Raw genomic sequence first — 23,701 nt, 5'->3', positions numbered from 1 at the left:
CCGCCTGCCTCGGTGGTGGAGGCCGCCGAAGGCGGGTGCAGGCCGCACAAGGGCAGGCCTGCGAAAGTGAGGAGCGTCCCCGCCTGCTGCGCTACAGCATGCCAGCCACGGCCCCAGTCGACCGCAGAGCTGCAGGCGGGCGGCGGTAGAAGCTTGCGCGGCCGTTGCAGGGGAGAGGGGCGCTGGCGTCTTGTAGGCTGCGCAGATGAACGGGTGCCCTCGCCGCCGCGCCGGGCGCTGGTGGGCTCCTGGAAAGCGTGGCGCGCCTCTGGTGGTAGGTCGGGGCTGCGCGGCGCGGGCTGCCTCGTTCCCAGGGCCCACTTGAGCCAGCCCAGGACGCGCCACGGCAGGCCCCAGGCCCACAGGTACAGGCGCCACAGGCACCGCGCCACGCCCCGCTGCAGGCCCGACCACCTGGGCAACACCGCCGTCCATGAAAAGAGGGCCAGCCTCCACACCACCCACAGCTGGAAGCACGACCAGAGAAACCTGGACGCTAACCTGGCCAGCCACTGCAGCGGCACAGGCGTCAGGCCCAGAACGCAGCGCCACGCAATGCGCGCGCGACGCTCAAGCTGCCCGGCCCCCAGTGGCACCGCGCGCGCCACTGCCGCCTGCGCCACGGCGTCCTGCAGGCAGAGCTGCGCAACAAAGGGCCACGCGAAAACGTGTGCGGCCAGCTGCAGGGGGCAGACGACGGTCAGGGTCGCCCAGCACTTAGGCAGGTGGATGGCCCAGGCCTTGGCCGCCCCCCCGTACGAGCGGATGTAGAGGTGCAGCCCCGCCTCCACGATGGCGTGGAATGGCATCTGCACGGCCGCCCCAACCATCTTGGTGACGAGGATCTGCAGCTCAAAGATCATGAGCCGCACCAAGTAGGCCCCATGGCAGCTGCGGGTGAACATGAGGGGTGCGAGGCCGAAGCACCCGCCCCACATGGCGACTGGGAACCAAGCGCCACTATGTGAAACCTGAGTGCGTATGGCGAGGCGACGTGGCGGTGAGTGCCGTGTGGCAGATCCGTGTTCAAAGGGACGCCGGCAGTGAAAACGATGTGTGCGTGCAGACACAACACAGGCGCAGCCTCGCTGCATTGGCGCGCGCCTCAGTGCACCACCCGCGGCGGCCCACCTGATCGAGGTGGTGCTCTGCTGTGTGCAGGAGGGGGTGGAAGGGGTCGCGCCTCACCACCCCGACCACGTCAGAGGCCGTGACCTCGACCGTCACCGTGCCGCGGGGCCCCAGCAGGCTGAAGGCCGCCCGCCGCGAAACCAGAAAATAAGACCATGCCGACTGAGCCTGATCGCGCAGTCTGGGGAGGGGGGGAGGATGGGGTGTGAAAGGCCTCGGTAAAGCCGGGGATGGCAGCCCAAGGGGGGCCAGGGCGGCTCCGCAGCATGCCCGGGGTGCTGCACCAATGCCCAGCCCAGGCACGCACCTCTCGAGGGCCCCTGGTGTGTCGACCGGCGACACCCCGGGCTCGGCGCGGAACTTCTCGATTGCCACCTGGCCAAGCGGCGTGGGCAGCCCAGCAGGAAATGACTGAGGAGCCGCGCCGAAGCCATGCGTGCTGGGAGCGGACACAATGCAGCGCCCCGGCCCCTTGATGGACACAAGCGGGCCTCCTTCGGCGCCAAACAACGCATTTATCGGGCGGCCCGGGCCCTCCGGCCCACCCACCTGCAGGACGATGACCCACAGCCACTGGAAGACGGCGCTCTGGTCGGCGTGATGCTTGCAGTCGCAGCGCGTGGTCTGGGCCTGCAGGTAGCGCTCCGCCGCAGCCGCCGCCTCCCCGGCGTTGCGATTGAGCGTCTCCGAGGGCTGCGCCGCAGCATCCATGCCTGGACAAGCACGGCATGGTGGGGTTTTGGCGCGGGCCCGGGGGGTGGGGTGTGGGCGTGCGAGGCTGGGGTTGAGGGGCAGGGGGACGAGGGCAACTGACACCGTCGACAGCGGGGACGGGCTGCCGGCTGCACGGTCAACCGTTGCTTCCTGTCCTTGCTTGCTGCGGCGTGCCACTGTCTTGGAGCTGCCGTACTGCGATGATCAAACCGGCGGGTGACCAACAAATGCGGCGGCACGCGACGTGCGCCTTCGCGCAATCACGCTGACCCCTGCCCCAAGCCTCGCTGCTGATACGTCAAACAGTGGGTTCATCCTGCTGCTAGCTGCGACATGGTTACCCTTGCTCGCCTGATTTGCCTGCCAGACCTTTTACATGCGATCCGCCCACGGCCTCAAGCAGGCGACTGGGTCTGAGCGATCATACCAGATGCGGCATGTCATCAACGTGTGCAAAGGGTATGGCGGCGCAGATGTCTCCTGGGGCGACGGGCCAGTGACTCGGCAATAAACGATCTCGCAGCGAAGCTTCAGGCTGTTGTTCCTGTCACCGCGCCCTGTTTCCTTGATAACTGTCAGCCGGTATGTTGCGCACACTAGCCCAGGGGCAGCAAGCGACCCCCACATGACACATGGGCAACCTCGCTGTGCCACTGGTGTCCTGATGGTGATGGTGCCAGTGCCGACCAGCGATGCAGGCGGCAACCGCAGGTGCTGCGAGTGCTGGTCCCGCCCCACTGTTGACATGCATGGCAGGCAGAAATGAATGGTTCCACAGCCCTGTAAAGATCACCAGATGATACATGAATCACGGAAAACACAGGACCAGCTGGAATATCCCGACACATAATCGATGATGGGCTGCATTTTTCAAAAGGCCTGGCTGTGCAGCCACCAACAACAATGTAGAAGCGAGCCATGTTTGCAACCTATCACCTGTAACGAGCAGCTTCTAGGGGACCACAAGTTTAAATCACTACACAGCGCCTCATCAGGCCATGTGAGATCAGTGTGTAGCGTGCGTTGTGTGCACGCAGTGCCAACAGGAGCGTGCAAACGAGCCTCATGTTAACATGAATGAAGCCGGCTTGCCGTCAGTTTGCAAGCAGGCAACTATATGTCAACACGATAGTCAGCTGGACCTTGCGTCAGTGCGTACCAGCCTTGCCGCATGAGCGCCAGGTTGGCAAGCAGCCCCTGCGTGACAGGCCGGTCACGCTGGCACCAGCTGTGACCAGATGACCACTCACCTGCATCTATGCTGCGACTGGAATCATGATGAACATTCCAAGCAGGAGCAGCAGTTTGGGGTCCCTGATCTGTACGCACGGGTGCCACCCAAACACCACACTAGTGCACGTTGACCATTGTTTTAGGATCGGCTAGCTAGTACAGTAGTGACCAAGCTCTACATTTATTTGGCAGTACATCACGCACTTTGATGACTCTTGCACACGCACGCATAACTGAGAGGCCCTTGCACTGGCGAGCCGCACCACATGTGGCAGGATCCTTGCATGCATGCATGCATAACAAAACAATTGTGTACAGTTCAAAGCTATGCAAAAGGGGCCAGGATATCGCGTGCACTTGTCATGCGGTAACACATTGAAACTGCTGTTACCTAGGTTACTTGTGTTACGGTGCGCGGGTAACAACACGTTACCACAGGCGGTGTCTACTAAAGTTACCCTGTTACCGCGCGTTACCGCGTTACCACGGCGGCGGTAACACCACCTTTTGTACTGCGGTAACACGCACCCTGCGCTACTAGTGATGGGTGGTGCGAGGCTTAAGCAAGACTGGCTTTTTCAAGATGCACAAGTCGTACGCCCACAGCACAGTCGGTATGGTGGGCCTATCCCGAGACAGCTGCGCCGAATGTGTTTGCCAGCATTGTTCCACACAAGGTATGTGAACGGAGGGGCAATTCGAGGGGATTCTTTCCGTTTCCAACAGCATTCTCCAGTACGCATGTAGCTGAGACTTGTAGACTGGCACCCTTGGCTAGGCTTGCTTGCCTCGTTTGTTACAAAGACGACTCGTGCGTTTGATCGGTAACCCCAACTGTGCCTGAGGCGATATTATGATACATTTAAACGTTTTATACTGTATGACGTTGTGGCCGCCCCGGTAGATCGGTGAGAAAGCTGCCTCGAAAGCCCGCACTTGTCAGACTGGACCCGGGCTTCGAGGTCGTCCGTATCAGCCATGCGACGAGAAAAGGATCAGAACTACTCCTCTGGGCATCCAAGCGCATGCTGCACGCAGGCAGCCCTGCGCTGGCACCGTGCGGCGTCGCCCTGTTGGCGAGTCGCGCTGGTCCGTGAGCATCCATCCTCCAGCACGCACTCACATGAACCTTGCGCAGGTCACAGCCTCAAGGCCCAGAATCCCGTCGAGAGAGCGGGTGGTTTGAAGCTCAGACTACCGCTGGTCCTGCCGTGGCTACTCTGTCCTGAGCTTGCCGCAGCAAGCCTGAGGTCTACCGGGTTCGCACCCAGCAGCAGGATGCAGCCGGGTTTGGACTTCACCAAAACGCCAGGTTCGCCATACACAGCAAGCAACATACAGGGATAGAGCAAGGAACTTACAAGCAATTATGGGGGAGTAAAATGCTGTGAGAAATCTGCGCCACCCTTCAAGCCTCCTCACTGGCTGCAGTCGCAGCATCATTTTGTTGGGAGCACCGTATGGCAACGTAGAGTTAACTCTACCTTTACTTCCAACCCAACTTTTGCTCTTCGTGCCCAAAACCCCTCGCCCCTGCACTTGCTGCCCAGAGTACCATTTGTACGCTTTCAAGATCCTATCCTGCCCCCTCAAGACGTCACATGACTGGAGTAGCTGCCCCTGGGCCCACCCTAAAGAGCAGGCACGGCGCAGGGACCCTCGGCGATACTACTACACACCTGTGATGTGCCCTTATGCCAAGATGGTGTACGGCTGGTCGTGCACCCAGTACACGCATGCAAACAATCATTGCATGACTTGCACGGGGAGGGTCGGTGGCAGTTGCTTGCACGCGTGAGAAACGGAAAGGCGCTGCATGGACACTTCACCGCTTCGTTGCAGCACAAGATCTTGTGATAATCAGTGTGACGAGGCGTCGCACACCGATTTGCAGTTCGGGGCTTGTGATGTCCGCATGTGACTCCTGCTTATACTACCTGACACCTACACACGTGCCTCGCGACTCAACCATCCAGGGAGCATTTGCCTGCCCCAGGGGGGATGCGTGTGACCAGGCTCACCAGGTAGGTGAGGGCGCAAGGCAGCGATGACCTCCAAGCTGGTGTTTTGCTGCCCGGTCATGCGACTCCGTAACGGTAGTGTTGTACAACATGTCTGTTGGCATAATGCTGACCTCGTGACTGCGTGAAGTGATCAGCAGCCCTGAAGAAGCAAAGTTCGAGCGGTTCAGCCGATGTCAGCCGCTAATCCTTCCCCTGTGTCGCACCACCTCGGCACAAAGGTGTACGAATTCTGGCTGCATCCCCTCAAGGTACGTAGGCGGGGATACTTGCAATCAGGCAGCTGCAGTTGATCTCAAGCAACCAGACCGTGCTTGTGTGCACATGCACTGCAGATGTGCGTGTCTTGCTTGACCTCCTCGTTACAGATCCTGCCTGCTTCAGAGCGGTGTCGGGCGTAATTGTTTTGTTTTACCAGTATTGATAATGCCTGTCACCACCCTGTGCTGCTGACTGTGCGTCTCCAGTTCCGCAGCGAGTTGTGCCGGAAGGGGCCCCTCTGCGACAGGCGACTCTGCTTCTTCGCCCACAGGCAGGACGCTTGAACAAAGCCCCGCCCCGACCCATGCTTGGCTTGTTTGAAATCGAATGCAGCAAGGCAAAGGGTCACCCATACAAGGCAACAATTCCACCACCCATCAATGGCTGGCCCACCCCCTTTTGCGCTGCCAATTCTGTTGCTCACTGTTGCTCGTGCTGGGATTCCTGGTGCACCCCCCCCTCCTGCGCTTGAAATACAACGAGCCCTCCTGATCCCCCTGCTGCCCCCGTTAACAACTGCTCCAGGCCCGAGGAGCTCAGGTATTTCACACAGGAGGAGCTCATTGCTACCGGCATGATGGCGGCGCCGCCCGCCACAACCAACCACAATGCCACGGCGAGCGCCACGGCATCCATGGCAACGGCCTTGGCACTGGGCCCTGATGTCGGGATGCTGGGCCCCTCAGCAGCACTACACTCCTACCCTCCAGGAGTTGACGCAATGCAGCAGCACCAGGCCGTTCACCACGCGTTTGCAGCCGCGGCGCGCGCAGCCAATGGCGACATTGTGGCAGCGCCAATGCTCAGCCAGGTGCAGACCTGGGTGGCCAGTGCACAGCAGCACAGCCTCATGCTGGCAGAGGCTGATAGCGGTGGCACCTGCGGCTCGCAGCAGATCGGTGGTCGTGGCTGCGACCGCGACAGCGTCATGGCCGGCGTGATGATGCCCATCGTGGCACCGTTCAACCCCTTCTCAATGGGTGCTGCAAGGCCGGGAAGTACTGCCGCGGCGATACCGCTGCCACACAAGGGCGTCGCCGCCAACCTGTACAGCGAGGGAGGCGAAGCGGCAGTGGCGCACGGTGACGTCTATGGCGTGGGCATGCACCATCAGGGCAGCCAGTACCAAGACCCCAGCAGCCATTTGGAGGCGTCGCATAGGGCGAGCTTTGAGGCAGCACTCAACCATCAGCACCGCCACCAGGTGCAGCGGGTGGTTGCCAGCCTCCAAGCTGCTGCCAGCGGCGTCGATCAGCAGGCCGGCAGCGTCGACATCTCTCAGAGCAGGGGGGCTGCGCTGCAAATGTCAGCGGCTGGCGGCATGCTGAACGGCGCGGTGGCGGTAGAAGTACTGCCTCCACCGGGTGGCGAGGAGGCAGCCTCATCGTCACTCCAGCGGGGCCTGCTGCCTGGTGGGAACGCCAGCACGTTTGCCCAGATGTCGAGCGTGCCCCAGCAGCACGAGGTGGCCGTGATTGAGGAGCAGGGCGTCCCCGCACAATACACCCCGGAGGCAGCACTTCAGAGGCACTCACGCGGTGCGCCTTGCATGGCAGAGCCCTTCAGCGCCACCGGCGATGGCCACTACCAGTCGACTGCCAGGAGCCTCGATGCCACCATGCCCACAGCTGCGTCCATCATGCGTCCTGACTCCTCTGCCGCCAGCATCGACCTGGGGAATACGGCGCTAGCCCTGTCAAGCGGCAGTGCCAGCGGGGGTGGACACAGCACCGCAGACGCCGCCGCGGACAGGATGGTTCCCAGTGTGCCATTCGCTGTGCCTGCACCTGCTGTCACCGCCGACTCCGGGCCCCAGCAGTGCGGCATAGTGACAGCACATGGTGGTGCCGCAATTCTGGAGCTGGCAGCGCAGCTGCAGGCACTTGGTTCCTCTGCCATGGTGACGCAGGCCGATGCGGGCCGGGGCGGCGAAGGTTTTGACGGTACTGCGGCGTCTCACCAGCTGGCTGTGGTGCGCATGCTCACCAAGGCGCTGCAGCAGGAGCTGAATTCAATCGCAACACAGGCTGGCGGCAGTCCCGCGCCGTCGGACTTGGCGGCTGCAGGGCAGGAGGAGCGCGGTAGCTGAACCTTTGGTGCTGTTGGCACAAGGTGCACTACGTCACCTGTCGCACAGAAACGACTCAATATTACGCACCGGTGGTAGTGCCTGCATCCCCGTGGCTCAACAGTACGCCCAAAACGAGAGCCTCTCTTACGATTGTGTCTTGTTGTCTCTCTTCCAGACAGGCCCGCCTGGCGGGCTGACCGCAAAGTCGGCTGCGGCAAAGCTTGGACACATCGCGGGCCGCGGCGGACACTTTCTGTCATCACGCATCTTCACACACCATCATCCTGTGGCTGCATACAACACCCACCACTAGGCATAAGGAACCCAGCAGCTGTGGGTTTTGACACGCTGTGCGCTTGTTGGTCTGCCTTCGGTTGACGTTTAGCTGCGTCGGCAACACACTCAAATACGCATTTGCAGCATGCAAACACACCGTTTGGACATGCTGTGACATTTGTGCGTCTGTCCTGAGCACTTGACTCAACTGGCGACCGATACGCAAGGTGCACTGGGCTGCAGATGAAGCTGTTGGCGTCTGCGTGCACGGCGGCGAGATCTTGGAGGGCACACTCCTTGACGCACTACTGGGGTGCTCTCCAAGCGCAAGCTGTTTCTGCGCCACAGGTGCAGTTGACACTGCGCCTGCCATCTGTTGGCTGTACAGCTGGCGCTTCTGATCTTGCGTTGCCATGGTTGTCAGCAATGCACATTCCCGGCCGCCCCTTACACTCAGCGACTGCATGCATGGCGGGCAGCACCTGCACTCCTTTCACAGTGGACACCTCACTTTCCACCCTGCCCTGAGCCAGCATACTCTCAGTGCCTAATGACTTGCTCTCACACAACATCCCCACTAGCCTGTTCTCATTACTGGTTCGCGTGTCGACTGCATGCATGCATGTCAGCTGTATTTATGTCACACTGCAGACCCACTCCTTGACTGACATGACACCTTAGTGATATTCACCACACTGCCTTCGTGTCTGTAAATGATGACGGATTCATGTTGATGTCACGCTGCTGAATCGCCAGTCTCAGCAGCTGGTGCGCCAGCTGCAGCAGGCTCCACATGCTCTAGCTGCTGATCTTCATTGCACAAACTTTCGTTCCACTCATTACACCTCTCTTGCTGAGCCCACAAACATTCACACCGCTCCAGTCCAGGCCATCGCAAGCAGCGCTGTCGGCAGCCGCGCAAATCCTGTCGGGCTGTATGGCAAGTCAGCCACAAGGCCGCCGCTCAATGAACCCCCAGGTCATGGCAAGCACGCCGTCACCACTGCCGCTCAAAAACCAGTCAAGGTCAGGCCGCTTACAGGGTGGGGACGAACTTGGTGGCGAAGGCCCTGTGCAAGGTGAAGGGGAGATAGAGATATTTAGGCTGTGGTGCCAACGAAAGCGTGCCGACAGTACAAGGTCGCCTGTACACAGACACCCTGTGCCTGTGTGCAGCGCGCTGCCAGCAGTTTGTCCTTGGCACCCAAACCCACCAGGCGTTGTTGACGCCGGGGTCAGCCAGGTGGCTGTCCAGGTTGGCGATGGGGCCCTCGCGGGTCACCAGGCCCTGGACGAAGACTGTGCGGCAGGCCCGCGGTGCAGCAGAGGATAAGGTTGTCAGCGGCACGGGCAGGCAAATGGCACAGTACCACGAAAAGGACGCAGCTGTACCAATTTATGATGGACCTCAACACAACCATTGCCCTCCAACCATGCCAGCTGCCAGAGTAGCCGCATGAATGAGACTCACAGCCGAACATGGAGAACATGGCCAGGCGGCCGTTCTTGATCTCCTTGACCTTGAGCTCAGCCAGGGTGTCGGGGTCGTCGGCCAGGCCAAGGGGGTCGAACGGACCGCCGGGGTAGTCGGAGTCCAGGCCCTCAGCGAAGCCGCCGGGGCCCTCACCGTTGGCGCGGTAGCTCTCAGCCAGGCCCATGACGACCAACTGAGGGTGTGTAGGAGGGGGTCGTGTGCAGTGAACATCTGTCGCTGAGAGGGTGCAGAGTGCTGCACAAGGAGATTCATGCAGTCCGCTGCCCCTCAGGCCTGCTCCTGCACCCGGCATATCAGCGGCTCCAGAGCTTTCATCCCGCACCTGGAAGCCCAGGGTGGCCAGGATGGACTGGGCGTGCACCAGGTTGGGGTTGCCCAGGTAGTTGAGGCCGTCCTCGGCGAAGATGGCAGTGCCGGCCTTGAACCAGACGGCAGACTCGCCGAACGGCACGCCGTTCTTGGCCAGGAGCTCAGGGGTCACGCAGCCCAGGGCGCCGAGCATGGCCCAGCGGGCGTGGATCAGCTCGATCTTCCTGAAGCGGGCGAAGGTGGCGGGGTCGGCCGACAGGCCGGCGGTGTCCCAGCCGTAGTCACCGGGGAACTCGCCGGTCAGGTAGGAGGGGGTCTCACCGGAGAGACTGCCCAGGTACTTGGGGCGGTCGGGGCCTGTGCGGGAGGGGTAATGGTGCGTGAACAGCAACGGGAGAGCATCTGATCGCACCATCGGGGACTTGCCAAGAATGCCCAGGGGGACCCGGCGAGCCAATGGCGACAAGTGGTTTCGCAGTGGACTGAATGTCGCAGTGAATGCTGCCACTGCAACTGTCGCTAGGCTGCAAAGATCCTTGATATGCCCACGATGTGGTCAAAGACACGCATGCAGCCTCTAAAGGCGTCCAAGATCCTGATGCGGCACCAAGATCCACACGCAGCATACCGCCTCCACACGCATCAAACTGCCGTCCAACATTTTGAGCTGCCGCAGTGAAGCTCACCATACCAGGCAGAGTCAGAGCTCGAGCTCTTGACGGTGCGGCGCGCCTGCACGCTCACGGTGGAGCGCTGTGGAGGGGGTGGTTGCAGGGAGGCCGCCAGCGCATAAGATATGAAGAGGGGGTCTGAGCACTGCAGGTGCTGTTGAACGTGTAAGAGGTCCACATGTGTTGATGCTTAGGGCCACGGGGTCGCCAAAAGCGAGATGGCCGCTGCGCCCGGCACAGGAGATCCTCTCCCCGTCTCTGATCCAGGCCCGTCTCTGATCCAGGCCCGTTGAGTGTCAGGTCCGCTGTACAGTTGCTATACAGAGGGCTTCGGACACCTCGAGGCCGCTACTCACGCGGGACACGCGCGCCGAGAGGGTGTTCTTCTGGAGCTGCAGCATCTCTGCTGGTGTGGTGAGGATGTGAAGTGGGTTCCACTGAAACGGTGTCAAGTAGAACTACTGGGAGGAGCACGGCGCTTGCCTTATCCCGATCGTGTCCCGGCAATGTCAAGCAAAAACACCTAAACCTCAGCGGCACAACATAAGCCCCTCCATCCATGACGACAGCCTTTATATAGGACGCATACATATTTTGCGGCTGTGCCACGTGCGTGATGTGCAGTGTCGTCTGGTACTGGGGGAGACGGCGCTCGGCGCTGGGCTGGTGGAGCCCATAGCTGACATTTCAGTTCCCTGTCGTGTTCTCTTAGGGATATTGTGTCCGGCGGCATGTTTGCCACTGTATGATACTATCTTGGACAGGGTGTTTGGAAGACTGTTGGTGTATCCTGATGCAGGTGGAACATCATGCTGCATCTCAACCCTTGGCCTGATGGATGCGATCCTTACGCGAACTGTGTTGTGATATACTTACATCTGCTGCTGTGTCACCCCGGTGAAGCGGTGGCGGCTGAAAACGCCTCCAAGGTAGCTGGGGCATCCCTTGTCAGGCGGATTGACGGGTTACAGCTCACAATGTACTCGTGTGCCATCTATGTGCGCTTGTATAGCGGCGACGCCCCCCCAACCGGTGTGGCGGCGAGCGTGTGGTCTACGCCGGTTGGGCGGCCCGCAGTACCGACACGCTCGTTTGTGCAGCGGGTGACCGGGGGGCAGCGGCGCATTTGGTCGATGGCGACCTCTGCCGCGCCGGACACCCAAAACTTGCGGCTGTGAGGTTGTGGGTTGCGCACGCGCCGCGGCGCTGTGCTATGCAGCCCTAGCGTCGCTCCGGTTACAGGGTCCTGCACTGGCGCCATGATGGCGCCTCCGTGCGGAACGATCAATGTGGCGCCGCTTGCGCGGGACTCCACCACAGCAAGGAGCCCTGTGCCAGTCGGGTCGCTGATTACACCAGCCCTGGCTCCCTGGAGTGTGGTGCTGACACGGATCTTGTGACTGCTCATGATTGCAAGCAAAGGCCTGCGTATGCTGTGGTATGGCTTGTGACGTACACGGGAAGAGCCTTCTCGGCGCAGTTCCGCTGCTGGTCAAACGATGATGCCAATTTGCTTGACGTTGCGCGTTGCAGTGGTGCTGACAAAAAAGTAGACGCATACCAAAGTGTGACGGTGTGTAAGGAAAGGTACCGTACTGCGCAGCATGCTGTTTTTTAAGCCCTTGTGGCTGATATGACTGCGGGAGTGACCGTGATCAATGATACCGTACGATCACAGCAATAAGCCCGTGCGTGCAAGGGAACAGCGAATGTTCTTTCCTACATTAAAGCAAGTTGCACATGCACACACGCGAATTCAAGAGTTACATGATAGAGTACAGCGAGCTTTCAGGCCCGTAGATGCGCTGCAGAGCTGATAGGCTTCTCGGACTCATCCGTAGGGTCGCAGCTGCTTGCAAGAATGGCGGTGCACATGCGCATGGTGCGGCGGCTGTGCGCCACCGCTGTGCACATCATTGCGCCGCAGCTGCTGCACCTGTTGCTTCTGGAGGCGGCTGCCGCGTGGCCTCAAGGGGTGCACCCGCCCTTGTTCAATGGCTGTCATGCATCAACCCTCACCGTTGCCGGTGCTGACATCGATGCAGGGCCGACGTGCGGCTGCGAGCGGCTTCAGCAGCTGCATGGACCGAGAGTAGATGCACCTGCGGGCACAGCGCCACCGCTGTTGCCTGTGGTGTGGCCCGTGAGACGAGCATACATTGTGGGTGCGGCGGCGCAGGCGGCGCCGGCACCGCCGGCTCCCGGACGCCACGGCGCCGCGCGCGCGCAGGGCTTGGCTGACTTGGGGGCCGAACTGCGGCGCGCGGGCCTCTCCCCCGCTGCAGTGTCGGCGGTGGCGTCCCACCTGCCCGGATGGCCCAGCTTGTCGCGCGACCCCGAGGGCTTCCGGCGCCGCTTGGACGCTCTGGTGGCGCTGGCGGGTGGCGATGCGGCCCTGGCCAGCGAGGCGCTTGCGCGCGAACCGCGGCTGCTGACGCGCGTGCCCGGCGCGCTGCGCCATGAGGCGGCACGCCTCCAGGAGCTGCTGGGCATTGATGCGGCGCAGATGGCGCGCGTCGTGGCAGGCGCGCCGCAGGCACTGATGACACTTGGACGAGCTGGCGTGGCTGCGCGGCTCGACGGGTTGCAGGCCGTGCTCGCGGGCAGCGGCTCTGGAGCCCATGTTGACATTGGGGGCAGCAGTGACGCTGGGAGCAGCGGCAGCCGCGGCGCCGGCAACGGACCCCATCCGCTGGGGCTGCTCGTCGGCCGGGCGCCTGCACTGCTGCTCCTGACCCCCGCGACGCTGCAGCAGCGCCTGGCAGGGATCACAGCGGCGCTGCAGTCCTTGGCGGCAGCAAGCGACAGCAGCAGCAGCAGCAGCAGCAGCAGCAGCAGCAGCAGCAGCAGCAGCAGCAGCAGCAGCAGCAGCGGTGGAAGCCGCGCTGGTGGTGTGCCGCCGCTGCAAGCAGCGGAGGCGCCTCAGTGCGCGGCTCGCCTAGCGTCCGAGCGCCCCGAGCTGCTTTTTGTCAGCACCCAGGCGCTGGCAGCGCGCGCTGCTGAGCTCCGGCGCCTGCTGGGGCCCGGCCCTGCGGCCTCCCTGGTTTCGCCGGACCTGGTGGCCCTGCTTGTGCCGCTGCTGCTGGTCCGCAGCGAACACGTGAGACGGCACCACGAGTCGCTGCGCACGATGCTGCCCGGGCTGCCGCTGCGGCAGTTGCTGGTCCTGCTGGGCCGCAGCCAGCTGCGGTGGGAGCAGCTGGACTACCTGCGCCACGCCCGCATCGTGCCGGCTTGGGGCGCACACCACCCGCAGCAAGCCGGCGCCGTCGGGGCTAGCAGCAGTGGCGGCGGTAGTGGCGGCGGCAGTGGCGGCTTTGACGGGGAGTTGTTGGCTGTTGCCAGCGGCAGGGGTGGTGGCAACGACGGCAGGATTGCTGCCGGCGGCACTGGCGAAGGCTCTTTCGATGTTCACCTGCAGGCGGGGCGGCTGGCGCTGCTCCAGGACCAGGGTCTGTTTGCTCAGCTGCACCCGGACTTTCGTGCCTGGCAGGGCCTGCGCGGAGTGGCGCACGCGGCGCCGGGGGACTGGGGGTGGCGTGCTGAGTTTGACCGCGAGCTGGTGGGGCCGGCGCTGGCTGAGTGGCTGGCCGGCATGCGTGGCAAGTGGGCGCGCCTGCTCGTCTGCCGCGCGCACTCCTTGTCGCCAGCCGGCATCAGCAGCACCAAGGCGGCGCGGCGGCGCAAGGCGCAGCAGCAGCGGCAGCGAGCTGCTGCTGTGGCCGTCAAAGGCGCGGATGCAGACGACGATGCCCCTCAGCCCTTCCCCAGCCTGCGCCGTCTGCAGGCGATGAGCGACGCCGAGTTTGCGGCGTTTTCCAAGGGCCTGGGCGCCCACGGGCTGGGGCCGCCGCTGCCCGCGCTGCCGGACCAGGACGCGCTGGCCCTGGTGGCGCGCAGTAATGCCGCGCTGCAGCAGCGGCTGGCGGCGTACGCAGCCGCGTGGCAGGCGCTGCAGCACGAGGCGGAGGGCTGCCCAGAGTGGCAGCAGCAGCTGGCAGAGTGGCTGCAGCGCCTGCCCGCCGCCCTGGCGGACGAGGGGGCGCAGCAGCTCCTCGGCAGTGCCCAACGCAGCGGCGGCAAGCCCTGGGTCCCTGAGGGCCGCGAGTTGCAAGAAGGCGGAGCGGCGGCCGGCGGGAAGGGCGGCAGCAGAGACGCCTTGGTTGGTAGGCGGGCAGCCAGCGGGGAGGCGCGCTCGACTGGGTGGTGGGATCGCCTCGCCTCTGACAGCGAGGAGCGCGACCGTTTGCTGCAGCGGCTGCGCTTTCTGCGCCGCGCGGGGGTGCCGCCCGCCGCCGGCGGCCCCGGCGACCTGTGGCGCGCCCTCTGCTCCCGCGAGGCGGCCTTTGCCACCGCGCACCGCGGCTACCCGTCCTGGGCGGCGGTGGCGGGGGTGGCGCGCGGGCGGCCCCCCTGGGAGGCGGAGCTGCTCACGTCCCCGGAGCTGGCGGGGCGCCAGCTGGCCGCGTGGCTGCGCACCCTGGCGGCGCAAGGGCTGCCCCGGCTGCAGTTCCTCACGTTGGCAGACGGCGGGGACGCCTGGCGGGCTGTGGGGCTGCACGAGGCGGTGGCCATGGACGAGGACGGCTTTGCAGACCTGTTCCCGGCCTACCGCTACGGCGCATGGCGCCTGCTGCTCGCTGACGGCGCGGCGCCGCTTGCGAGCGGGGATGGCCCAGCCGGCGCCATCGCGACAGAGGGGCGTGCCGGCGCTGATGCTGCGTGTGACAGAGCGCCAAAGGGTGGCGCTGGTGGCGAGGCGCCCGGCAGCATCAGGGGCGCCAAAAGGGCCACCCAGACCAGCCGGAGCAGTGACAGCATCACGCCAGCCAGCATGGCCAGGTCAGGAGGCCGCCAGACAAAGGTCAACGCGCCCGGCGGCGGTGATGCCGAAACCCCCGCGCCATCGGCCGCCCAGGGGCTGACCGCAGCCGCCGCCGCAGCTGCAGCCGCACCTGGGGGCGCGGCGCTGTCCTCCCGCTCCGCGGCGCAGCAGCTAGCCAGGGCGTCAGCGCTCATGGAGGTGACTGAGCGCTGCGGCCCCTGGCGCACCGAGGCGCAGGGCTGGGACAGCGGCACTTGGCGGCGCGTGCTGCGCGCGCTGAACGCTCCTGGCTGCCTGGATCGCGCCGAGTATGTCCTGGCCACAGCCGGCGAGGGCGGTGGCAGCGACGCGCAGTTGCCCCCCCTGGCCACCCTGCTGACGCAAGGCCGCCGCACGTTTCAGGCCGCACACTCACTGTTTGGCTTGTGGTGCGGCCTGAGGTCAGCACTGGCGAGCGTGCCGTCGTGGCAGGCAGAGATGGCGGCCTGGGGGCCGCAGCGGCTGAGGAGCACCCTGGAAGCTGGGCTAGAGGCAGCAGTTGAAGACAGCAGCAGCACTGGCTGCAGCAGCAGCGACGGCCAAGTCACTGCGCCAAGAGACGTTCCAGGGGGCATGGGAGAGGCTGGTGTGGGTGCTGATGCAGGTGCCCAGCACATTCAGCGCGCGGCAGCAGGTCATATTAACAGCAGCGGCAGCAGCACCAGCAGCACCAGCAGCAGCAGCAGCAGCAGCAGCAGCACCAGCACCAGCAGCGGCAGCGGCAGCAGCGGCGGCGGCGGCGGCAGCAGCAGCAGCGGCGGCGACGGCAGCAGCAGCGCAAGCAGCGACGCTGCGACCAGCAGCGCCACTGTCAGGGGGGACAAGCAGGAAGGCGGGACCACCGCCTCTGGGGCGGTGGCCTCCGACCCGCGGGTGGCGGAGGTGCTGCGCCGCGTACGCTTCCTCACAGCGTCTCGGCGGTGGCGCTCCTACGAAGGCGGCCTGGCGGAGGCGCTGGTGCAGCCGAGGGCCGCGTTCCTGGCACGCTGGCCGGTCTTCGACCCCGATGCAGCCCGGCGCGCAAAGGAGGCCGCAAAGCAAGCCCAGCTTGCCGAGGCTGCGCGCCTGGAGGCGGCATGGGTGGGGCCGCAGCACCTGGCGCCAGGGACGTACGAAGCGCTGCGGCCCCGCGCGCGCGCAGCGGCCGACAGCGGGCGGCTGGCTGAGCTGCAGCGCCTGGCGCACACCTCGCCAGACTCTTGGGAGCGGGTGCTGCGCAGGTACCGCCCGCGCAGCCTCGAGTTCCTGCTGCTGGCCTCGGACGACCACATGGAGCTGCTGCGCTACGCCGCAGAGTGCGTGGCTGGCCGCGGCTGGGTGGCCTGGGTTTTGCTGGTGCCCTGCGATGCAGCCTACCACTCCTTGCTGAAACGGTAGCCTAGATTATGGTGACATGCGATGGCCGGCAGCTCAATTCTGGTTGCTGCGGTGAAGCCCTCACCGCCCTGCCTCCCTGCGCAACTCTCCCACTTCCTGCGCTCCCAAACACCCCCCGCCAGGGTGGGTCTGCAGGACAGGGTGGGCATGCTGTGGGCCGGGACGGTGGCGGCGGAGGCCTGGAAGGAGTCGCACCCAGACTTTGCGACCTGGCGCCGCCTGAAGGCGCTGATGGCCGGCGTGCCACGCTGGGAGCTGTGGTGGCGCAGGATGTGCCTGCACCGCGGGGAGCAGGCGCGGAAAGTCCTGCCTGAGCTGACGGCTGTGGACGACGCTTTTTGGGCGGCTGCAGAGGTGTCCAAGGCCTTGTGGGCGCATCAGAAGGGGCCGGCGCGCGCTGTCACGCCCCTCAGCATGGCGCGTGAGTTTGCAGCTGCGCATGGTGGCGGTGGCAGCGGTGGGGATGGCGCAGGCGGAAAGCGATGACGCGACGACCCACTGTCCAGCTTGCACATAGGCTGGGTAGAATGTTCGGCATTGTTGGGTCTGCAACAGGACCTGCTCATTCAAAATTGTGCCTTCGCATAACATTGGATCTGGAGAGTTGGCTGTATGTCATTTTCTCCGCCTTGTCCTTCCCAAGTCGTGTAGTTCCTGTTACAGATGGTTTTGGTTCACCCGCCTAACACGGCGCTCGTGCTGGCCGCACGAGAGTGGTGCACGTTTGGATGCCCACACACTGAGACCCCCACCATGAGATTTGCAAGCGGCGGCGCACGTCGAACGCACATGCTTGTGTGGCTGTAAGCGCGCAACGTCGCCCCGGTCCAGCGCACCACTGCACGCGGTGACGCAACAGCGCTGTGTGTTATTTGAGGGGCGCGAGCCGCCGCGCGCGAGCGCTGTGCCGATCAGCACGCAGCGCGGGCTCGAGCGCCCCACCAGCAAGGACTAGGCCGGCGCCGGCAGTGTGACGCGGCTGGGGAAGTGCATGGACCCCACTGAGGCCGCACAGGTGCGAATTGCAAAGTGTTGGGGAGAAGTGCGTGGCCACAAGGGCGGCCAGAGGGGGGGAGAAGGCAGAGGGACTTTCTGCCCCCTGTGCGCAGGTGTTGCGGTGCATTGCGGCCTGCTTCGCCGTAGTGTTGCGCCCAAGAGGGTGGGGCGCGTGTCTCTTGAGGCGGCTTTGGGATGCGCGCACAGCACTTTGACAATTGTTTGTGATCATAAATATATTGATGGCGCGGGCGCTACTGAATCATTTATGAATCAATTGAGTGGCAGCCATCCGCCCGGGTGCGCACACGAGGGCGCCGTGCGCTTGCGTGAGCTGACTATGCGCTCTGCCCTCCCATTCTGTTGGTGAGAGCGCAGCTTTGGCGGTCAGCGGCACTTGGGGGGGGCCTTGAACGTGGCTGGCAGTGTGGCATCGTTGTAGCGCGAAAGCAGTGTGGTCTTGCCCACCACCAGATCCAGCTGCTGCTTGGCGATTGCCTTGCCCTCGACGGCGGTGGCCAAGAAAGACGACAGGGTGTCGTACGCACCCTGCAGCTCCTGCGTGGGCAGCCGCGCGCCACTCAGGAAGTTGAGCTGCGCCGTCACAAACTGCTTCGCGGCGTTGACGTATGCCTTCTTGGAGGCCGTGCTGTTGCTCGGCACTGGTGGCATGGCCAGCATGGCGCTGTATGTGCGCGTTGCGCGTTGGTTGCTCTTGGGGAAGAACAGCGTGGACTTGCCCTTGCCACCAGGCAGCAGCTTCCAGCCGCTGGCGCACTTGGTGTCATTCCCCACGTTGCATCGCGGCCAGTACGAGGCGCCCTTGACGCAGTCAACCGTGCGCGCCATGTCGGTGTACACGTTGCAGCCCACCACAGTGATAGGCAGCGCAGACGTCGCAGTGGCTGGGCGTGTAGTGCTGTTGGATGTCAGGGATGCTACGTTTATTGCCTGCAACGAGGATTCAGGGCGGTCAAGGGTGGGTCTAAGGACCTGATGCAGCTGTCCGCAATAAGGCATGCAGCGGCCATACCAGGTTGATGCTTCAAAGTTTGATCCTATGAGCTTGGATCTCTCCAAGCTCCAGGAGCGGACGGCCACGGGATATTTGGCAAAATCTTTATTCCAACCCTACATTCTCAACACAGCAAGCAGGCGGTCTGTGTTGTCGCATTACAGACCGGGCAAGCATCGCACAGCACCACAGCACGCCACCTTCACCCAACACTTGTTGGGCATGCCGCCCCCTCCCACCCTTCACCTGGTACTTGCCACACTTGGAGAAGGGGCCGTACTTGACGCTGTAGGTGAAGGTCTTGCTGCCGCACAGCTTGCCGTTGGGGCGCACACCAGACACCAATGCGCCACCCACGCGGCCCGCCCCTGTGCTGAACTCGTCCTTTACCACAGCGCATTGGCTGCTGGTGCTGGCGGCTGCCAGCTGAGTGGCATTGAAGACAAAGGGCGTGGGCAGCGATGTGACGGTGTAGCCGCCGCCGGCCACCAGCACAATGGTGTAGGCGCCATTTCCTGCGCAGGGCACCGATGCTGCGACCTTGCAGCCGATCTTGCCCTTGGGCGGCACGATGACGCCGTCGCACGCCACGGGCCCACTGGTGGTCTTGGCCTGGCCGTCGCACATGGTGGTGGCGGTGTACGTGGGGGACTCCAGCGGGATGGGGTAGGCCGTGGGGTTGGAGATGATGGCGTCGGCGGCGATGGTGGCGCCAGCCTTGGCGCCGGAGCGCTTGAAGGCGGCGGTGTAGGTGACGGTGGCGGTGGCTTCCTGGCCCAGCGCCAGATCGTCGCGGTCGGCGTGCTTGGTGACGGTCCAGGTGTAGCCCCCCTTGGCGCTGGTGGTCAGGCGCTGCGGCGCGATCTTGAGGGCCGCTGGGTTGACACACCCCTCCACCTTGATGGACACATCAGCCTGGTCGCTGCCGGCGGTCTGCGTGTCCGCGGTCTGGAAGCTGGCGGCGTTCACCGACTTGCGCACCAGGCAATCGGCGTAGGGGCCGTACCGCATGGTGTAGGTGAAGGTGGTGCTGGCGCAGATGCGCCCTGTCGGCTGGCTGCCAGAGATGAGCTTGCCCTTCACGGCACCCCCCTCCAGCACAAACGTGTCTGACACCTCGGCGCACTCATCCTGCAGGCCAGAGAGCTGCGCGGCTGCGCTGCCAGGCCCGGCCTCGTTCATGAGGAAGCCGTTGCCACTCGTTATGCCGGGCAGCATCACCCCGCGCCCCTGCGCCGCCGCCATCGCGATTGCTGGGGGCACGCCGTTGGCGGCAAGCATGTTGCCGCTGACAATGACGCCGGTGCCGTTAGCGACAGTGTTGGGCACGACCAGGGGGGAGCCGTCCACCGCATAGATGGTGGTCGCCACGGCCGCCTCCATCTCAGGCAAGAAGCCCATGGTTGGGGAGGGCAGCGCGCCCGCCTCCATCTCGGGCAGGACGCCCACACTGGCGTGGCCCCTCTGCCCGCTGCCCCAGGTCTGCAGCAGGCCGCGCGAAGTGGTGAAGCTCTTGGCGGCCGCGGAGCCGTCCTGGCTTGTGCCGCCACCGATCGTGGCCGGGGCACTGTTGAAGTCGGTCGTGCTGCCGCTGGGCTCGCCGTTGTGAGTGTTGAGGTAGCGCGCCGTCGCGCGGACGGGCTGGCCCACTGGGTTAAATGTTGGTGTGGCGCGCCACTGGCACGTGATGCGCTGGCCGGCGGGCACGCTGAGAACAGGGCAGGTGGCCTGTGCGACAAAGGGCTGGCCGCCAGGGCGGCTGTTGGTCACGCTGACATACACGCCCTGCAGCCTGGCGTTGATGGGCGCACTGTTGCTCACGTACACGTCGCCGCTGGCCTCAAAGACCGGCTTCCCTTCGGCGGCTCCGGCCGGCGCGCTGCGGGTGTAAGTGACGGTGTAGACGACGTCCCCAGTGGTGGTGTCGGCGTAGTTGCTGCCCAGCTGCTCAGACGAAGCGCCCTCGTACACACGGCTGTCGGGCTTGAGAGTCAGCATCGAGGGAGATGCCGTCTTTGTGACACTCCAACCCCACCGGCCAACGTAGGGGGAGGCCTTGGGGGCGACAGACACCTGCAAGTCGTAGCACTGTTTCTGCACCGTCGCGCTCTGTGTGATCTGCTGCCCGTTTGCACCCGTCAACGTTGCCGCCTGGGTGACGGGGCCGCCGGGCGAGGCAGAGGAGCAGCTGAGCTTGTTCTGGAACGACTGGGAGCCGGGGCCGCTGAACATGTAGCTCTGCTGCGGGCTGTTGGAGTCGGTGATAAGGGCGCTGCCCTGCGGCACCACGCCGGCGCTAGTGGACAGCGCCGAAAGCGACCCCACGCTGCCCACGTTGAATGCAGCCGTGCCCTGCACGCTGGAGGGGTAGCCCTGAGAACCCAACACCTGATGAAGAGTGTCCGCAATGGGGCGGGATCAAGAGTGAGCAAGAAGACCCCACGATGCACGTGGCCAATAGGCAGGATGCTGACAGCAGTGCAGACTCGATTGTATGTCAGAGCAACACGGAATGCAGCACAGTCCCAGCTGGATATCTATGACACGGGATCACTGAGCTGGTGCGCTGAGCATCTCATGCAAAGAGGGATCGCCCGGCTCTGGCGAGCGTGGTCCCCACCTGAAACGAGATCTGGGCGGCGCTGGTGTAGGTGCCGGCCGGCGGCGCTGTAGGATAGTATGCTGTGTACTGACAGGTGGCAAAGCTGCAGGCGGGCACTGTGAAGGGCGTACCTACGGGGCAAGACACGGTGGCTGTCGGGCCCCCAGTAATCTGATCCACGATGGAATTGACCGTGATGAGCGCGGGGGTGGGGTTGTTTATGCTGATCTGGCCGCTGACCACGCCCTGGTAGTTGACGTCAGTGCCAGTTTTCTGTGCGGCGAGCGTCCAAGTGGCGTCGACCGTGTCGCCATTGAACATCAGCGCGCGGTTGGTGTTGTAGGGCCCCGCCAGGGCGACGCTCTTCGAGAACATCCAGGCTGCGGTGCCAGGCTGCATGCCTGTGGAGTAGATGGCGGTCTTGCTGACACCAATCTCACTCAGCGTGGGCGAGTAGCAAAACTCTGCTTTGTGCGCCAGCCTGTGCTTGATGCGGCCCTACAGGTGCCAGGTTGCGGGGTGGATAGAGAGGGCACACACGTGGATATTTGGGACTTGTGAGGAGATTGCGACGAAGGACCACACATGCTGTCAATAGCCTTTGAGCACAGCCCACCCAGGATTTTATCGACCCAGCTGCCCTGGCGTATGACCTCGCGGCCGCTTCTCGTTTATAACAGCACTTGCCAGCTCCCCCTCGTGTACCCCTGTCTTGCCCGCTCCAAATCTTTTACTCACCCACCCAGACAGTGCCCCACCTGGGTCGACCCTGTGCCGAAGTAGCTGACCATGGACCCGATAGCGTCTTTGGTGATGACAGCCAGGACGGGTATCTGGGGAGAGTTAAATGTCAGCCGGAAAAGCTTGTCGTATGAGACACCCAGGCTGCCCGCCGTGCACCCGGTGGGGATATTGAAGGAGCCTGAGCAACAGCAGCATAAGAGGAATGGGTGGTGGTACGAGGTGAAAGGGCGAGGATTGTGTGCATACGGTGGGCAGTCTGACTCATAGCAGCCCCTCGCAGCTGCATGTCGCAAAGGCGGGCTTGCTGGGTTCCTTGCTTTGGCACATTAGGCACATCGCTGCCATGGCCGCGTCCCACCCAGCAGCGCCAACCTTTCACCTGTGAGCTTGTCTGCCTCAAAGGACTGCACCCCCTTGGGCAGGTAGCCCATCAGGCCCAGCTGCGAGCACGTCGTGAACGTGTCCTGGTAGTTGCACTTGGTGATGAGCGCGCTGGAAGCAGATGGCCGGACGGGGAGGGTTACAAGGTATGAAAAAAGGGGTCAGCTCTGCGCCGGACTGCACCACAGTGCTTCTGGATCACTTCTGTCAACTCCATACAAGGTACCCTTGCTTGCCTGCTTGTTATTGCGTTTCATGATGCAGCAGCCACCTGCTATGCCCGCTGCTCTTTACGCATACCCCACCTCAACGGGTCAGTCTCCTTGAAGCACTTCTCCCAAAACTCCAGCGAGGGGATGGTAATTGGGAAAATGGTCCGCGATGTCGGCTTGGGCGCCGGGTTGAACAGGCTGTTCTGAGGCTGGAAGTAGCCCTGCGCAGCTGGCGGTGTCGGCCCCAGCTCAGCTGCTGCAAAGGTTGTTGTCACTGGCTGCTTGGTGAGCAGGTCAACATATCCACCGCGTAGTACGCTGAAGAAAGGGATGACCGGCATCTTGAAGCTGAATGCCGCTGACGCGTGCTGGACCTGGGCGCCTGTGGATGCCCGGAGCCAGCGTTCACGCCAGTGTGAGCAGGCAGCCACACTCTTGCCAGGCACCACACAATGCGACTCAGGAGCGACCCTCGTCCGGGCTGCCCTGACCTAGCAGCGAAGAGTTGTGGCTGCCTCCTGAGGGTCCTCTACGCGCCCGCTTTGTGGCGCACATCACTCCAGACGCGGGAAATTGCACCCGGCAATTATAGGGCTGTACCCTACATTTAACGACTGAGACCTTTTTGCTGGTCGCTGTGAGAAACGTAGTAGCAAGCGGGTTGCCCTCGCGCACCTGCTACCAGCGCTATGAGCACCCACGCCAGCGTGGCGCGCCTTGGCAACGCCATCCTGGCGGCGCCCCACAGGCTGCTCGCTTCGAAAAGGCGTATATCAGGGATTCCGACTGTCTTAGCGGGGTTCAGCACGGTGTGCGCCGTCTGGACGGCCCCGAAACGAGTGCAGATGCTCGCCGCACGTTGAGGAACGGCCTCAGAAGAAGGCCATTGTACAGACGAGCGAAGCTTGAATGAGACAAGTATGCTTGGACCGCTTCACAAAGGAGGGCGAGCCTGTTGCGGGCTGGGTAATCGACCCGCAGCTTCCGTTCAAACTCCTTTCTACCAGCTCCGCAGGAGGTTTCCCGGCTCACACCCGTGCCGTTCAGGTTAACTTTCGAATATTGTGGCCTTTTTTGGCGCACGTTACACGCACAAAAGCGGCGTCAAAGGTGGGGCGGTGCCGGCAAGCATTGTGATTGTGAACATCTGCGCGCAGACAGCTTGCCCTATGTAAGCAATAGAGGATTAAATTAAGATATAAGTATACCTTAACTACCTTGGAGTCTTGAAATTCAGGTATACATCTTGATCTCAGGGTCAATCGCTTGGTACGGTATGGTTGCGTGTGATGCCCATTGCACAGCACCCGCCATCTGGACCGTCAGCC

General features: G+C 63.4%; 4 protein-coding genes across 4 annotated transcripts; 1 reads left to right on the top strand and 3 right to left on the bottom strand.

Moving 5' to 3' along the window:
* Positions 1–91: 91 nt before the first annotated feature.
* MNEG_0744 (hypothetical protein) lies at positions 92–1,842 on the bottom strand (the record flags this gene model as incomplete). The annotated part of the gene is made up of 7 exons (XM_014050777.1): positions 92–129; positions 212–414; positions 502–891; positions 1,132–1,151; positions 1,228–1,312; positions 1,439–1,506; positions 1,681–1,842. The coding sequence occupies 7 exons, from the start codon at positions 1,840–1,842 to the stop codon at positions 92–94; spliced, it is 966 nt and encodes a 321-aa protein (XP_013906231.1).
* A 6,901-nt stretch (positions 1,843–8,743) lies between these two features.
* On the bottom strand, positions 8,744–10,583 carry MNEG_0743 (Chlorophyll a-b binding protein; the record flags this gene model as incomplete). Its single annotated transcript, XM_014050776.1, has 6 exons — positions 8,744–8,777; positions 8,922–9,006; positions 9,179–9,374; positions 9,525–9,868; positions 10,198–10,264; positions 10,539–10,583. The coding sequence occupies 6 exons, from the start codon at positions 10,581–10,583 to the stop codon at positions 8,744–8,746; spliced, it is 771 nt and encodes a 256-aa protein (XP_013906230.1).
* A 1,460-nt stretch (positions 10,584–12,043) lies between these two features.
* MNEG_0742 (hypothetical protein) lies at positions 12,044–16,423 on the top strand (the record flags this gene model as incomplete). The annotated part of the gene is made up of 2 exons (XM_014050775.1): positions 12,044–12,064; positions 12,413–16,423. 2 exons carry the CDS (start codon positions 12,044–12,046, stop codon positions 16,421–16,423), a joined length of 4,032 nt encoding a protein of 1,343 aa, XP_013906229.1.
* A 1,383-nt stretch (positions 16,424–17,806) lies between these two features.
* Positions 17,807–22,714, bottom strand: MNEG_0741 (hypothetical protein; the record flags this gene model as incomplete). Its single annotated transcript, XM_014050774.1, has 6 exons — positions 17,807–18,370; positions 18,681–20,822; positions 21,055–21,534; positions 21,795–21,958; positions 22,160–22,272; positions 22,467–22,714. 6 exons carry the CDS (start codon positions 22,712–22,714, stop codon positions 17,807–17,809), a joined length of 3,711 nt encoding a protein of 1,236 aa, XP_013906228.1.
* Positions 22,715–23,701: the final 987 nt, after the last annotated feature.

Source organism: Monoraphidium neglectum (genome assembly GCF_000611645.1).
Source record: "Monoraphidium neglectum strain SAG 48.87 unplaced genomic scaffold scaffold00064, whole genome shotgun sequence".
Taxonomy (NCBI): domain Eukaryota; kingdom Viridiplantae; phylum Chlorophyta; class Chlorophyceae; order Sphaeropleales; family Selenastraceae; genus Monoraphidium; species Monoraphidium neglectum.
This window is presented reverse-complemented; position numbering and strand designations above follow the sequence as displayed.